The sequence below is a fragment of the Oncorhynchus mykiss genome, chromosome 12 (assembly GCF_057628025.1).
Source record: "Oncorhynchus mykiss isolate SJ-2025 chromosome 12, ASM5762802v1, whole genome shotgun sequence".
Lineage (NCBI taxonomy): Eukaryota > Metazoa > Chordata > Actinopteri > Salmoniformes > Salmonidae > Oncorhynchus > Oncorhynchus mykiss.
The window spans coordinates 50,788,733-50,806,336 of NC_143033.1; the positions used below are offsets into that span (position 1 = coordinate 50,788,733).

The 17,604-nt window shown below is 41.7% G+C and overlaps 1 protein-coding gene across 2 annotated transcripts; it reads right to left on the bottom strand.

Annotated features, from left to right (window-relative positions):
* Positions 1 to 253: 253 nt before the first annotated feature.
* LOC110537727 (ubiquitin-conjugating enzyme E2 B) lies at positions 254 to 13,292 on the bottom strand. Of its 2 annotated transcripts, XR_016485110.1 has the most exons (7): positions 13,026 to 13,292; positions 9,101 to 9,181; positions 3,853 to 3,878; positions 3,663 to 3,721; positions 3,363 to 3,452; positions 3,092 to 3,180; positions 254 to 2,812 (listed from the first exon to the last, which is right to left on the bottom strand). XR_016485110.1 is itself a non-coding variant. In XM_021624062.3 (6 exons), exons 1-6 carry the CDS (start codon positions 13,067 to 13,069, stop codon positions 2,684 to 2,686), a joined length of 459 nt encoding a protein of 152 aa, XP_021479737.1. In that variant the 5' UTR covers positions 13,070 to 13,292; the 3' UTR covers positions 254 to 2,683. The 2 variants fall into 2 exon arrangements, 1 of the variants encoding a protein (XP_021479737.1); XM_021624062.3 differs by lacking the exon at positions 3,663 to 3,721.
* Positions 13,293 to 17,604: the final 4,312 nt, after the last annotated feature.

The window sequence follows — 17,604 nt, forward strand, 5'->3', positions numbered from 1 at the left end:
TTCAGCAAAGGACTCCGGTAGGATACTCGTGCTTTCTCGGGGGGAGGCGAGGACACTCCTCCGTTTACCTAACTTATGGTCACAGAGGACTGTCTTTTCCCCCAAATGAGATTCTCCCCCAGTTGCCTGCTACTACCCATCGAGGTTGCAGCGGATGAGGATTATTTACCCTAGTCCATAATACAATCAAAGACAAAACAATTATACATGCCACAGCTGCACTCTTCACAGAAGAGCTGAAATCAAAATCATCTCAAAGTCTGAAAAATGTTTTATTTTGTTTACACAGCATATACATTGAGTGAATTCACAAAAATGTATAACATATCCCTTCTCCATATAAGGTTAAATGAACCACTTGCCACAATATGACCCATCCTGTAAAAAATATATATATAGCAAATCAAATGTTATTTATCACATACACATATTCAGCAGATGTTATTTACCCTAGTAAATATGAAAAATGACTTCCATAATAATGTTGGATATGGACAGTGTACTCGTTAATACAGTGCATTCGGAAAGTAATCAGACCCTTTGACTTTTTCCACCTCAATCTACACACAACACCCCAATAATGACAAAGCAAAAACAGATGACATTTTTGCAAATGTATATGTAAATTAAAAAAATTAAAAAATAAAGAGTTGCATAAGTATTCAGACCCTTTACTCAGTACTTTGATGAAGTACCTTTGGCAGAGATTACAAACTCGAGTCTTATTGGGTATGAAACAACAAGCTTGGCACAGCTGTATTTGGTGATACAGAGCCTCTCAAGATCTGTCAGGTTGGATGGGGATCGTCGCTACACAGTTATTTTCTGGTCTCTCCAGAGATGTTCGATCGGGATCAAGTCCCGTCTCTGGCTGGGCCACGCAAGGACGTTCAGAGACTTGTCCCGAAGCCACTCGGCCACTTGGCTGTGTGCTTAGGGTCATTGTCCTTTTGGAAGGTGAACCTTCGCCCCCAGTCTGAGGTCCTGAGCAGGTTTTCATCAAGGATCTCTCTGTACTTTGCGTCGTTCATCTTTGCCTCGATCCGGACTAGTCTCCCAGTCCCATTGAAAAACATCCCCACAGCGTGATGCTGCCACCATGCCTCACCGTAGGGATTGTGCCAGGTTTCCTTCAGATGTGGCGCTTGGCATTCAGGCCCAAGAATCTTGGTTTCATCAGACCAGAGAATCTTGTTTTTCATGGTCTGAGAGTCCTTCAGGTACCTTTTGGCAAACTCCAAGCGGGCGGTCATGTGCCTTTTACTGAGTGGCTTCTGTCTGGCCAATCTACCATAAAGGCCCGATTGGTGGAGTGCTGCAAAGATGGTTGTCCTTCTGGAAGGTTCTTCCATCTCCACAGAGGAACTCTGGAGCTCTGTCAGAGTGACCATCGGGTTCTTGGTCACCTCCCTGACCAAGGCTTGTCTCCCCTAGTTGCTCAGTTTATAGGAAGTCTTGGTGGTTCCAAAAAAGGCCACTATGTTCTTGGGGACCTTCAATGCTGCATAAATGTTTTGGTACCCTTCCCCCAGATCTGTGCCTCGACACAATCCTGTCTCGGAGCTCTATGGATAATTCCTTTTTGCTCGTACATGCACTGTCAACTGTGGGACCTTATACAGACAGGTGTGCCTTTCCAAATACTTTCCAATCAATTGAATTTACCACAGGTGGACTCCAATCAAGTTGTAGAAACATCTCAAGGATGAGCAATGGAAACAGGATGCACCTGAGCTCAATTACGAGTCTCATAGCAAAGGGTCTGAACTACATATGTAAATAGGTATGTTGTTTTCTTTTAAATACATTTGCTAAAATGTCTAAACCCGTTTTCGCTTTGTCATTATGGGGCATTGGAGAGAATTTTAAAATAAATGTAAAAATTGTAGAATAAGGCTAACAAAATGTGAAAAAGGCTTAGCAGATGTGTTGTTCAATTATAGATCCAAACAGTAGGATTTTGTTGGAGTCAGCCTACTATCTGTCCATTTTCCTAGATGAGACAAATTATCCTCTTATTACGAGTGCCACTGTACTTAAAGTTCATACAATTAACACATGACATGAGACATCTTTTGTGTTTGTAACTTGTCTTTTTTTTCTTCTTTTAAATTTTTTTAATCGACAAGCAGAATGCCATAGTTACCTTGATCACTCATCAATAGTACTGACTCCATTCAGGGCGGTAATTTGAAACTACTGCCAGGATGGGTGCAAAAGAATATGTCTGCTTTATAGCTGGTCAATTGATCTTACATTTATGCTACACAACAGACTGTAGAATTTCCCAGAAAATACATTATTTTAACCAAGTCGTCATGTTTTATGGATTTCTACTAATTTGCCGATATGACAAAATACTCTCAAATGGTTTAAACCAAGAGATGTTAAAAAATAAACTATTCTGTAGAAACTAAGCAATAACAGCATCAATCCAACAAAAAAATATATATTACAGATTCTGTTAGCAATAACTTATTTCACATCATGCAATACAAAAAAATTGGAACAAGAACACAAGTATCAGATTGATTTTCTTCAAATGTGTTGGCAAGCAAGTAAAAGTCCCTACTTTCTCTTTCTGGTGGCACTTAAGTTCTTCTGATGTCGGCTTATTTTCTTGATGAGGTAAATGACCGATTGAAGCATTTGATAGGAGTGATGGGGGGGTGGGGGAGATGTGTTAGGAGTCTACCCAGCTCTGCTCCACGATGGCAGAAACTCTCTTCTCGTACTCCCGCTTGTTTTCTTGATAGAGCTGTGCAGCCTGGCTGTTGGCTGGACTGTTAGGATTCGGCTCATCCAACAGGGACTGTGAACACAAAAAAAAGAAGTTGTGATTGAATGTACCGGTATGAACGTGTGTAGTTCTTCGACTACACTTTTAGTGAGGTGTCTGAGTCTTACATACAGTATATCCAGGAGCAGAAATAACACGACAATGCTACATTACAACAAAGGTCATACAGAGCATACTGCAAAACACAAATTAAGTACACTACATAAAGAACCTGTGTTGCATTTGTAATATGCACACAGACAAAGTAGTCTCATGATGTCAGACTGATGGAGGAGAGGATTACAAACCTACCTGGATAGACGTCAAAATGGACGACACATCATACGTGGGGCTCCAACGATTCTGAAGGATGTCTAAACATATACTTCCATCTGCATAGACTGCAAGATCAAAAGGATTGCTTTAATTTCAAAGAAAGATGTATACACAATCACATGACACAGAATAGCTTACTCGCTGGAAGAGCTAAATGCTGAAAAGTTCATACCAAGTTCACTTTCCCATCAATAACGTGACCAAAGTATTTAGGACATCTCAAATGTGTCCATAGGGACTCTCTTACCATTTGGGTGAAACATTTTGGAGATAAATCGAACCGTGGGTGGCTTGTTAGGGTACTCTTCTGAAAATTCTATCACAAGTTTAAAAGTTCCTGCAGAGAGAGAGAGACAATTAGTGTTACTAAAAAGAAACATCCGTTCCTCATTAATCAAACTAAACCTTTATGGAGGGGAGAAAGAAAAGTGGTCCACCCCACAGCTAACAGTCTGTCACATGACTAATATAAGCCTGAATATGAAGGCTGACTCAGCACTTTCTCCAGATTCCACACAGCATAATTAAAGGAGGCGGAGTCATGCACCTGTTCAAACTGATCACACTTCGGAATACCAAGACTGTCTTTGCTCTTGGCTAGCATGACTGGGAAAAGTAAGAAAGCCAAGTTTATTGTTTTCAACCAGTTCATGGGTTACAGTAGTGTTATGATAAACTGATGATTTACATTCCTGTAAGCCAACTCAAACTGAATTAGACATTTTTTTTTATCTTACCATCCTCAAATGGTGTACCCACAGGCCTGCAAATAAAGAGAGGAACAATTACTTGTACTGTAACAAGCTCATATCTAGTAATTAGACCCCGACTAACAAAACAAACATATTGCCCCAATGGGGAATATTTAAAGATAATTACTCTTAACTGAAATTAACTTTATTTAACACAATGCTTAGCATATTTATGTGTTTCCCCTTTATGTAATACATATGATTTCAAGTGTTCTATTTGTGAAACATTTGCATCAAGAGTTGATGGTCACTATGCATACTTGATGCTGTATGTTATGTATTAAGCTCATACTTGATGCTATATGTTATGTATTAAATTGAACTTTATATGTCACATGTGCCGAATACAACAAGTGTAGACTACACCGTGAAATGCTTACTTACAAGCCCTTAACCAACAATGCAGTTCAAAAATAAGAAATGATTTACCAAGTAGACTACAATAAAAAGCAACACAATAAGAATAATGAGGCTATATACAGGGGGCACCGGTACCGAGCCAGTGCGCATGGGAACAGGTTAGTTGAGGTAACCTGTACATGTAGGTGGGGGCGTAGTGACTATGCATAAATAACAAACGAACAGCGAGTAGCAGCAGTGTACAAAAGGAAGGGGTCAATGTAAATTGTCCGGTGGCGATTTTATGAATTGTTCAGCAGTCTAATGGCTTGGGTGTAAAAGCTGTTGAGGAGACTTTTGGTCCTAGACTTGGAGCTCCGGTACCACTTGCTGTCCAGTAGCAGAGGAAAGTCTATAACTTGGGTGACTGGAGTCATATTGGATAGGCAATCACTTAAATAAAACTACAAACCTCAGATTTCCCACTTCCTGGTTGGATTTGTCTCAGGTTTACGCCTGCCATATGGGTTCTGTTATACTCACAGACGCCCTGTAATTTCACTGGCTGTTGGAGTGGTGGGACGCTAGAGTCCCGAACGATCCCAGAGAGGTTAAGTATTTTATTCGAATGGGTGGCAACCCTAAATCTAAATATTGCTGTTCATTGCACAACCTTCAATGTTATGTCAAATTCTGGCAAATTAATTACGGTCTTTGTTAAGGAAGAAATGGTCTTCACACAGTTCGCAACGAGCCAGGCAGCCCAAACTGTTGCATATACCCTGACTCTGCTTGCACTGAATGCAAGAGAAGAAACAAATGTCCCTAGTTAATATGAATTTATTTTTACTAAATATGCAGGTTTATAAAAATATATACTTGTGTATTGATTTTAAGAAAGGCACTGATGTTTATGGTTATGTTTATTGGTGCAACGAATGTGCTTTTTTCACGAATGTGCCTTTGTTAAATCATCACCCATTTGGCGAAGTAGGCTGTGATTCGATGATAAATTAACTGGCACTGCGTTGATTATATGCAACGCAGGACAAGCTAGTTAAACTAGTAATATCAACCATGTGTAGTTAACCTGTTGCGACTCTGGGGGCAGTATTTAAATAAAAAAAACGTTCCCGTTTTAAACGGGATATTTGGTCAGGACAAGATGCTAGAATATGCATATAATTGATAATTTGGATAGAAAACACTCTAAAGTTTCCAAAACTGTAAAGATATTGTCTGTGAGTATAACAGAACTGATGTTGCAGGCGAAAAATCCAATCCGGAAGTGCCCCAGGTTTTGAAAGCGCTGCGTTCCAATGAGTCCCTATTGAGCTGTGAATGTGCCATCAACGAGCTTACGCAAGGTGTCTACAGCATTGTGACGTAGTTTTACGCATCTATGTTGAAGAATAGCCGTAGGCGGCCACATTGCGTAAGTGGTCACATGGTGGCTCCGAGAGAGATTCTCGCATAAAATACAGAGGTAGCCATTATTCCAATCGGTCCTAAGGAAAAACGAATTGTCCCGACGGATATATTATCGAATAGATATTAGAAAAACACCTTGAGGATTGATTATAAACAACGTTTGCCATGTTTCTGTCGATATTATGGAGCTAATTTTGAATATTTTTTGCAGTTTTCGTGACTACAATTTCCGGGCGATTTCTCAGCCAAACGTGAAGAACAAACGGAGCTATTTCACCTACAAAAATAATATTTTGGGAAAAAAATGAACTTTGGCTGTCTACCTGGGAGTCTCGTGAGTGAAAACATCCGAAGTTCATCAAAGGTAAACTATTTAATTTGATTGCTTTTCTGATTTCCGTGACAAGGTTGCCTGCTGCTATCAAGGCATAATGCTATGCTAGGCTATCAATAAACTTACACAAATGCTTGTCTAGCGTTGGCTGTAAAGCATATTTTGAAAATCTGAGATGACAGGGTGATTAACTAAAGGCTAAGCTGTGTTCCAATATATTTCACTTGGGATTTTCATGAATAGGAAGATTTTCTAGGAAAATTTATGTCCGTTGCATTATGCTAATTAGTGTCAGGCGATGATTACGCTCCCGGATCCGGGTTTGAGAGTCACAAGAAGTTTTAACTAGTGATTATGTTAAGATTGTTTTTATAAGATAAGTTTAATGCTAGCTAGCAACTTACCTTGGCTCCTTGCTGCACTCGTGTAACAGGTGGTCAGCCTGCCACGCAGTCTCCTCGTGGATTGTGATGTAATCGGTCACAATCAGCGTCCAAAAATGCCAATTACCGATTGTTATGAAAACTTGAAAATCGGCCCTAATTAAAATCGGCCATGCCGATTAATCAGTCGACCTCTACTTGAATCTCTCGACCCGCTCCACTACAGCCCTGTCGATGTTAATGGGGGCCTGAGGGAGAGGTTGTTGTCCTGGCACCACACTGACAGTTCTCTGACCTCCTCCCTATAGGCCATCTCATCGTTGTCAGTGATCAGGCCTATCACTGTTGTCATCAGCAAACTTAATGATAGTGTTGGGAGTCGCGTTTGGCCATGCAGTCATGGGTGAACAGGGCACACAGGAGGGGACAACGTACACACCCCTGAGGGGCCCCAGTGTTAAGGATCAGCGTGGCAGTGCGTTGTTGCCTACTGTTACCACCTGGGGGCAGCCCGTCAGGATGTCCAGGATCCAGTTGCAGAGAGGGGCGTTTAGTCCCAGAGTCCTTAGCTTAGTGATGAGCTTCGTGGGCACTATGGTGTTTAATACTGAGCTGTAGTCAAATGAACAGCATTCTCACATAGGTGTTCCTTTTGTCCAGGTGAGAAAGGGCATTGTGGAGTATGATTGAGATTGCGTCATCTGCGGATCTGTTGGGGTGGAATGCAAATTGGAGTGGGTTTAGGGTTTCCAAGAGGATGCTGTTGATGTGAGCTATGACCGGCCTTTCAAAACACTTCATTCGTGAGTGCCACAGGGCGGTAATCAATTAGGCAGGTTACCTTCTCTTCCTTGGGCACAGGTACTATGGTGGTCTACTTGAAACATGCAGGGATTACAGACTCAGTCAGGAAGTGTCAGTGAAGACACTTGACAGTTGGTCCGCGCATGCTTTGAGTACACGTCCTGGTAATCCGTCTGGCCCAGCGGCTTTGTGAATGTTGATCTGTTTAAAGGTTTTGTTCACATCGGCTACCGAGAGCGTTATCACACAGTCATCCAGAACATATGGTGCTCTCCTGCATGCTTCAGTGTTGCTTGCCTCGAAGCTAGCATGAAAGGCATTTAGCTCGTCTGGTAGGCTCACGTCACTGGGCAGCTCACGTCTGGGTTTCCCTCTGTAGTCCGTAATAGTTTTCAAGCCCTGCCACATACGACAAGTGTCAGAGCCAGTGTAGTAGGATTCAATCTTAATCCTGTATTGACACTTTGCTTGTTTATTAAACTCATACTTGATGCTGTATGTTATGTATTAAACTCATATTTGTTGATAGTGATTGACGTCAGACTGGAGGTACACTGATATTGATGACCGTATGAACATTGTGTGATTCTGTAGCTGCTGGCAAAAAGTCTGTATTTTGTTGTGACTTTGAACAAGCCTCTCTGGCAGTTGAGAATGGCTTACCAAGAAAAACTTCCAAAAGGACTAATTTGAGGCTGAAAGGAGTTGGAGCACTCAACAAAAAAAGGCAGAGATTTATTTATTTTTATTCCCCCCCTCCCAGCTGTTGTTTAGAGAACATTGGTGCTGTGATATTAGAATATAAGGGCTTCCTTCATACTGCAAGCAGACACAAAATAACAGTATCCATGAGTTTATCTACTTCCCCAGAGTCAGATTAAAGGCCTCATTGCCAAAAGCATCCCTTTAAAGAAGGCAAATTAGACAATTGTCAGCCTCTGCTCTGGAGATGGTCTCCCTGAATTATTGTAATAAATGTAAATTATTTTGATTGATATGATCAAGGCCTGCTCTCACTTTTGTTCACCAGGAGATGCTCTTTACACCCTCCTTATAACAAATAGAATGTTGATACAGACTATTAAATAGCACATTGCATTACAAAGAAGTTTAATATATGATGTGGCTGTTACGTTGTGATGGTTGTTTTAATCCTGTTTGGACCCCAAGGACCCTAATAAATACAAATAATGAGTATGACTATGCAATACATTCCAGGTTTCAGATACATTTATTTTGTTAATTGGAAATGGGAATATTTGTGTGGCAAATAGCCTCCACAGTTCAACAATTACATGTCACCATCTAAACTAACCCCCAGCCAACACACACCTCTGGCTCCCACTCTGACTGTAGCCTAAAACCACAGCTCAATTTGCCCATATCCACATGGTCCTGATGCCCATGCCAGGATGATCACACTGGCACAATAACTTTTATTTTTTTTTATTTATGCGTTATTTTACCAGGTAAGTTGACTGGGAACATGTTCTTATTTGCAGCAACGATCTGGGGAATAGTTACAGGGGAGAGGAGGGTGGGATGAATGAGACAATTGTAAACTGGGGATTATTAGGTGACCGTGATGGTTTGAGTGCCAGATTGGGAATTTAGCCAGGACACCAGGGTTAACACCCCTACTCTTACGATAAGTGCCATGGGATCTTTAATGACCTCAGAAAGTCAGGACACCCGTTTAGCGTCCCATCCGAAAGACGGCGCCCTACACAGGGCAGTGTCCCCAATCACTGCCCTGGGGCATTGGGATATATTTTTTTAGACCAGATGAAAGAGTGCCTCCTACTGGCCCTCCAACACCATCTGGTCTCCCATCCAGGGACTGACCAGGACCAACCCTGCTTAGCTTCATAAGCAAGCCAACAGTGGTATGCAGGGTGGTATGCTGCTGGCAAAATAACAAGGGTGGCTTTAGAACACTCACCCAAAAATAACAGCATTCCACATCATGATGTTATTCTCTGATGGAGCACCACTCACGCCAGTTGGGGGGTCTTCTTGAAGTCTGAGGACAGAAAAACCGAGAGGAAACAATAGAATGAAACCTAAACCCTGGCCCAACGACTGGTTTTCTAAACATCAAAAATATTTTGGAGCAAACAAGACGACAAGTGTGCATCCTATTAAACTGAAAGAAGTGTTATTGCTTGTTTGCAAAACAACAGCCATGCATGACAATCACTCTATTGTCCATTGTGTCCATTGTGGGCTTCAACATACAAAACAACCCAAACGGCATTATTACAACCTTAAATATCGGTCCTCCTTGCCGCTTATTATCACCAAACCCCAGTGTTCTCTGGTAACTCTAAATCCAGCAGTACCATTCCAAAGCGCACCGCAATACATTTAAAAAACGAACTTCAACAGCTTACCTTCACGCACTGGTGAGCTGGTGCACACCCAGAGAACATTATTTAGATGTTCTGACTAACTGCGAATAAACTGTAAGCTATAAAAACAAAGAGTTGCACACTCCATATGTATAACCTCAAAGTAATTTGTTTGGTAAAAACCAAACTGTGCCTTCGTCAGGGTAATGTCATGAATGCTTGAACCAGGTTATGTAGACAAACAATCTACTAATTGCACTGTTTGTCTACATAACCTAGTGATGCTGAAACATTGGTGTTTTTTTAACCAATAAATGACTGAAGGTATATACACTGCTCAAAAAATAAAGGGAACACTAAAATAACACATCCTAGATCTGAATGAATGAAATATTCTTATTAAATACTTTTTTCTTTACATAGTTGAATGTGCCGACAACAAAATCACACAAATTATTAATGGAAATCAAATTTATCAATCCATGTAGGTCTGGATTTGGAGTCACACTCAAAATTAAAGTGGAAAACCACACTACAGGCTGATCCAACTTTGATGTAATGTCCTTTAAACAAGTCAAAATTAGGCTCAGTAGTGTGTGTGGCCTCCACGTGCCTGTATGACCTCCCTACAACGCCTGGGCATGCTCCTGATGAGGTGGCGCATGGTCTCCTGAGGGATCTCCTCCCAAACCTGGACTAAAGCATCCGCCAACTCCTGGACAGTCTGTGGTGTAATGTGGCGTTGATGGATGGAGCGAGACATGATGTCCCAGATGTGCTCAATTGGATTCAGGTCTGGGGAACGGACGGGCCAGTCCATAGCATCAATGCCTTCCTCTTGCAGGAACTGCTGACACACTCCAGCCACATGAGGTCTAGCATTGTCTTGCATTAGGAGGAAGCCAGGGCCAGCCGCACCAGCATATGGTCTCACAAGGGGTCTGAGGATCTCATCTCGGTACCTAATGGCAGTCAGGCTACCTCTGGCGAGCACATGGAGGGCTGTGCGGCCCCCCAAAGAACTGCCACCCCACACCATGATTGACCCACCGCCAAACCAGTCATGCTGGAGGATGTTGCAGGCAGAACGTTCTCCACGGCGTCTCCAGACTCTGTCACGTCTGTCACATGTGCTCAGTGTGAACCTGCTTTCATCTGTGAAGAGCACAGGGCGCCAGTGGCGAATTTGCCAATCTTGGTGTTCTCTGGCAAATGCCAAACGTCCTGCACGGTGTTGGGCTGTAAGCACAACCCCCACCTGCGGACGTCAGGCCCTCATACCACCCTCATGGAGTCTGTTTCTGACCGTTTGAGCAGACACATGCACATTTCTGGCCTGCTGGAGGTCATTTTGCAGGGCTCTGGCAGTGCTCCTCCTTGCACAAAAGCGGCGGTAGCGGTCCTGCTGCTGGGTTGTTGCCCTCCTACGGCCTCCTCCACGTCTCCTGATGTACTGGCCTGTCTCCTGGTAGCGCCTCCATGCTCTGGACACTACGCTGACAGACACAGCAAACCTTCTTGCCACAGCTCGCATTGATGTGCCATCCTGGATGAGCTGCACTACCTGAGCCACTTGTGTGGGTTGTAGACTACGTCTCATGCTACCACTAGAGTGAAAGCACCGTCAGCATTCAAAAGTGACCAAAACATCCGCCAGGAAGCATAGGAACTGAGAAGTGGTCTGTGGTCACCACCTGCAGAACCACTCCTTTATTGGGGGTGTCTTGCTAATTGCCTATAATTTCCACCTGTTGTCTATTCCATTTGTACAACTGCATGTGAAATTTATTGTCAATCAGTGTTGCTTCCTAAGTGGACATTTTGATTTCACAGAAGTGTGATTGACTTGGAGTTACATTGTGTTGTTTAAGTGTTCCCTTTATTGTTTTGAGTAGTGTATATATGGAGTAGAGGTCGACCGATTATGATTTTTCAATGCCGATATCGATACCGATTATTGGAGGACCAAAAAAGCCGATACCGATTAAATCGGCCAATATTTTTTATTTATTTGTAATAATGCCAACAATACTGAATTAACACTTATTTTAACTTAATATAATACATCAAAATTACTTTAGCCTCAAATAAATAATGAAACATGTTCAATTTGGTTTAAATAATGCAAGATTGAATCCCCCGAGCTGACAAGGTGAAAATGTGTCGTTCTGCCCCTGAACGAGGCAGTTAACCCACCATTCCTAGGCCGTCATTGAAAATAAGAATGTGTTCTTAACTGACTTGCCTAGTTAAATAAAGATTAAATAAAATTGTTTTTTTTTTTATACCGATTGTTATGAAGACTTGAAATCGGCCCTAATTAAATCGGCCATTCCGATTAATCGGCCGACCTCTAATATGGAGTGTGCGACTCTTTGTCTTTATAGCTTACAGTTCTCTGTAAGGAAATATTGATGTTGCCAACCAGATACTTGCTGTGTGACGTAGACTACAAATAGACGAACTAATAAAATATCTTATGAACAATGCATGTCTAAAAATAGGTGTTGTGTGAGACTGAATTAAACTAAGCATTTACCAAAGTCACAATGCTTATCAAGAAATGCTCCATTGGTCTAGTTTACACACAAGAACAGTTGATAGCAGAGGAAGCCAGGTAGAGTAGGAATAGAGATGTGACAAATGATACAATTCTGAAAGTTTAAACTGCCATTTAAAAAAATATGTTTTCCGTTAAAACGATAGCAAAACATCCATGTGAATTCACAATACACCTGCCAGCAACGGCTTGGGTCTCACGGTGTCCCTTTCAGATGGTTAAGCATTGCACCTGTACCTCAATTCGACCTCGCAAAGTTTGTATTTCCTTCTCAAAGTATTGCAATACAGGACTTCACTGCGGTCGCTTGCCGTTCTCTGCCATTTGTCCTTACTGTTATTAACAACAATGACACATACGTGGAGAGTCAACTCCCGGTGTCGTCGGACATTTCTGAGTGTCAAGATTCAGTTTGGACTCGACTCCTAGGATTCAGTATTTCAGTTAGTGGTGGCAGAAGTTAAATGCCATTCCAAACTTCCGTTATTAAATAACGAAATCATGGACTACAGTTTATCCTGGCCCATAGACTACATTCAGGGTGAGGAACCATATAACATCAAGTTGTAAAATTGGTAACTACTCCTTTAACTTAGATAGCTAGCTAAATACAAGTATATTTAGCTAGCTAGCTACACATGTTGATGAATAAAAACAAGTTAACTGGCTAGTAGCACATCTGTGTGGCTCTAGCATGCTGGCTAACTGAAGCAACATTGTTACATCTTACTCTAGCTAGCTAGGTACCAGACAGTACAACGTGGCTAGGTATTAAATTAATGACTGGCTCATTGATAGCTAGCTACAGCCAACTCTGCACTGTACACGCCTCAAATGAACGGTACTGTTAGCTAACTAGAGCCAAGTGGCTAGCTAGCTTCCAGCAAGCGTTACTGTAGTTAGATAACGTTAGCTAGCTAAATACAAAAAAACGCAGAGCTAAAACACTGCATTACCTTTTGAAATCTCTCATAAGTCGTCTTCTAGCGGGAGTAGACATGATTCAAAGCGTAAGAACGTATACTTTGGTCATACAAATCTATCGAAACGGTGTTATTAAGGGGTAAATCTTTCGTCTGTGCTTTTCTCTTCTTCTCGACACAACTACAGTGACGTCATGTACCTCCACAGGGGGGAAACCGCAAGGACATTGGATTGGAACAGTGCACTTTCTCGATGCGCGGTGTAAATGTCATCAAATGAACACACTTTTCCCAAAATGTGAACACTGCATGCAATTTCTACGACACCTTAACTTGGTTAGTATTCAAACCTTTAGACATATGGGTTGTCACACCAGGTCTCAGGGATGTCTAGCCCAATAAATGGCCAAAGGAGCCTATGTTACTCCTTATAGTCCATGGACCTTACATGTTCTGTTCAGAGGCAAATTGGTTCTGGAAGCCAAAACAGCCAAATATTCCATGTAAACCTAAAATCGATTTTGAATTGGGGTCCAGTTATAGAAACGTAAAGCCCTTTACTTTCATATCACATCAAAATAATAGTACAAATGCTGTATATACACTTACTGTAACACTTACTCACTGTTTTAACGCAGTTACAGCCAACAGTATTCTTCGATAACACATGTATGGCGTCCTTCGTGCGTTTACAACCAGGTGTTAAGAGACAATGATAGATAATTAACACAGATATTCCACTGTGTTTTCAGTAATCAAGCGCTGTAACATGTAAAAAACCCTAAACCTATAAAGGTGTGTGGTAATTTAAACTTCTGTTTTTTAATGGTTTCTCACTGTTATGAAATATACCTTATGTTTCCAAAACCGTAATAAAAGCCATGTGTTTTACTGGCCAGAAGATACTATTGTCAAGGGGCACTATAGATAGTAAGCGTATAGGAATGGGTTAAGGGATGGCAAACTGGAAATTCCTTTGGTCTCTGACTTACTGAGTTAGCTTGGTAAATCAGCTTTTGGTTTCTTGGTTTAAGGATTCTAGCTTTAGATGATTGCACTAACTGTAAATTAATCTGAAAAAGATTGTCTGCTACTAAAATATTACTAAAATGTAAATGTGTGGGCATCGATGTTTGGAAATGTGGACTTGATAACATCTGATGCCTCTAATGTTGTGGATGTATTTCAAATAACTGACTACACACTGGCTTAATCAAACTGTTGTCCATTCTTCCAAGGGAGCACAGATAACCCAAAGCTTTTCTGATATCAATAGGGCAACAAGCCTGCTAGGATTTCACCATTGTTGAAAAGTAGGTCACGCAGTGGCAAAAAGGCAGTGTAAGTCTGCCTCCCAAATGGCACCCTATTCTCTTTTGCCCGTTCTGGTCAAATGTAGTGCACTAGAGAAAAAGGTGCTATTTGGGACGCATCCTCATTTTTTTCCTGGCTCCCCGATGAATTAGTTATTCTCATGATGCTCAACAGATTTACATCATATGTGGCTTTGTGGCTTATCAAGGGGGCAGAGAGGGACAATTGGCTTCACTCTATAAATAAACTTGATTCAATCCCTGGCCAGCAGCGACAAACAAACCAACGCTGAACTCAACTGTGCCATTCAGTCTTTTACCCATGCCTACACAAGGAAAAGCCCAAAGATCCTTTTGACATTTTGGACCTGGACATAAACGCAAGCTAAATAGAGGGCATCGAGAGAACATTACTGTTGTTGTTTTTTCCTTCGGTGCTTTCATTGGGATAACTAAGCTGGTGGAGATACAAAGGCCTAGTACTGTGAGAGAGAGAGAAGTGGTCCCCTCCATATTAGTCTTTTATCAGGTTCAATCTGTGGTTTATTAAACCTCTGTGGTGGAACGGGATACTAAGGCTATTTGACTCTCTAATCAGCCCCAGTGTGTTCCTCTCTGTCTCCGCTGAGAGTGGCTCTCTGGAGGGCGCTAATGGCAGCGTGTCAGTGAAGATGGAAGCCAATAGCCACAGTGGCAGGTAGGTAGGGACGTGAAGAGGTCTCCATCAGCTGTCTGTGGACAGAACTCGTCCTCCCAGCAGACTAAAAAAGCTATTTACAACACTCTGTGTGTCACCCTAATGATTCATTACACTCCATAGTGCTGTGATGGCTGCCACCACACTGAGTGCAGGGGATGTAACCAGTGCCATGTACTGTCTATCAGTGCTAATCAGAAGGGAAGCTATGTGTTTGTACAGCTACTATCTCATTATAGTGGTGTTGTTTTACTCCTGAATGTGTGATGGTCATAATTGGATTATGGAATGAGAGGACCTTATGGAATGATGGCTCCCCTTCTATTCTCTGTTATGTAATGGCTGCTTTCAGTTCACCCATTGACTGTCATTAAAGTGTGTGTACGGTAAAACTAAGTACAGTAAATTGACACACAATTGCATGTTTTGTCTTGATCGGGCCCTTGATAGGGTCAAACGTTTCGGATAGCCTTCCACAAGGTTCCCACAATAAATTTTGTCCCATTCCTCCTGACAGAGTTGGTGTGTCACGTTCTGACCTTGTTTTTTTTGTTATGTCTTTGTTTTAGTATGGTCAGGGCGTGAGTTGGGTGGGTTGTCTATGTTCCTTTTTCTATGTTTTGGGATTTCTGTGTTTGGCCTGGTATGGTTCTCAATCAGAGGTGTCAATCGTTATTCTTGATTGAGAACCATACTTAGGTAGCCTGGTTTCATTTTTGAGTTGTGGGTGATTATTTTCCGTGTCAGTTCCACACAGGACTGTTTTGTTTGTTCACGTTGTTATTTTGTATTTTAGTGTTCAGGCAAATAAACACTTACCACGCTGCGCATTGGTCCTCCGATCCTTCCTACTACTCCTCTTCGTCAGAATCGTTACATGGTGTAACTGAGTCAGGTTTCTAGGCCTCCTTGCTCGCACACGCTTTCAGTTCTGCCCACACATATTGTATAGGATTGAGGTCAGGGCTTTGTGATGGCCACTCCAATGCCTTGACTTTGTTGTCCTTAAGCCATTTTACCACAACTTTGGAAGTATGCTTGGGGTCATTGTCCATTTGGAAGACCCATTTGCGACCAAGCTTTAACTTCTTGTCTGATGTCTTGAGATGTTGCTTCAATATATCCACATAATTTTCCATCCTCATGACGCCATCTATTTTGTGAAGTGCACCAGTCCCTCCTGCAGCAAAGCACCCCCACAACATGATGCTGCCACACCCGTTCTTCATAGTTGGGATGGTGTTCCCCAGGCTTGCAAGCCTCTCCCTTTTTCCTCCAAACATAATGATGGTCATTATGGCCAAACAGTTCTATTTTTGTTTTATCAGACCAGAGGACATTTCTCCCAAACGTACGATCTTTGTCCCCATGAGCAGTTGCAAACCGTAGTCTGGCTTTTTTTATGGCGGTTTTAGAGCAGTGGCTTCTTCCTTGCTGAGTGGCCTTTCAGGTTATGTCAATATAGGACGCGTTTTACTCTGGATATAGATACTTGTGTACATTTCTTCCAGCATCTTTCGAAGGTCCTTTGCTGTTTTTCTGGGATTGATTTGCGCTTTTCACACCAAAGTACATTCATCTCTAGGAGACAGAATGCGTCTCCTTCCTGAGCGCTATGACGGCTGTGTGGTCCCATGGTGTTTATACTTGCATACTATTGTTTATACAGATAAACATGGTACCTTCAGGCATTTGAAAATTGCTCCCATGGATGAACCAGACTTATGGAGATCTACAATTTTATTTCCTGAGGTCTTAGCTGATTTCTTTTGATTTTCCCATGATGTCAAGCAAAGAGGCACTGAGTTTGAAGGTAGGCCTTGAAATACAGCCACAGGTACACCTCCAATTGACTCAAATTATGTCAATTAGCCCATCAGAAGCGTCTAAAGCCATGACATCGTTTTCTGGAATTTTTCAAGTTGTTTAAAGGCACAGTCAACTGAGTGTATGTAAACTTCTGACCCACTGGAATTGTAATATAGGGAATTATAAGTGAAATAATCTGTCTGTAAACTACTGTTGGAAAAATTACTTATGTAATGCACAAAGTAGATGTCCTAACCGACTTGCCAAAACTAAAGTTTGTTGACAAGAAATTTGTAGAGTGGTTGAAAAACAACCTAAGTGTATGTAAACTTCCGACTTCACCTGTATACCTTTTTTATTAATCCCACTTTGTAAAAATGTGAAGAAATCCAAGGGGTATGAATAGTTTTGGCAGCCACACTGACATTTCATCCTGGTAAAGTATGCTTTGGTAAGGTATACCATGTCAGAGATTCTCATACTTGTGTTTGTAGGACTGATAAGGTAAAGAGGCGGCCGAGCCCTACTTACCTGGCCATTGGGAGCAGTCAGCTGACTTTTACCCCGTCTCAGGTACAGTGGGGCAAAAAAGTATTTAGTCAGCCACCAATTGTGCAAGTTCTCCCACCTAAAAAGATGAGAGGCCTGTAATTTTCATCATAGGTACACTTCAACTATGACAGACAAAATGAGAAAAAAATTCCAGAAAATCACATCGTAGGATTTTTAATGAATTTATTTGCAAATTATGGTGGAAAATAAGTATTTGGTCAATAACAAAAGTTTATCTCAA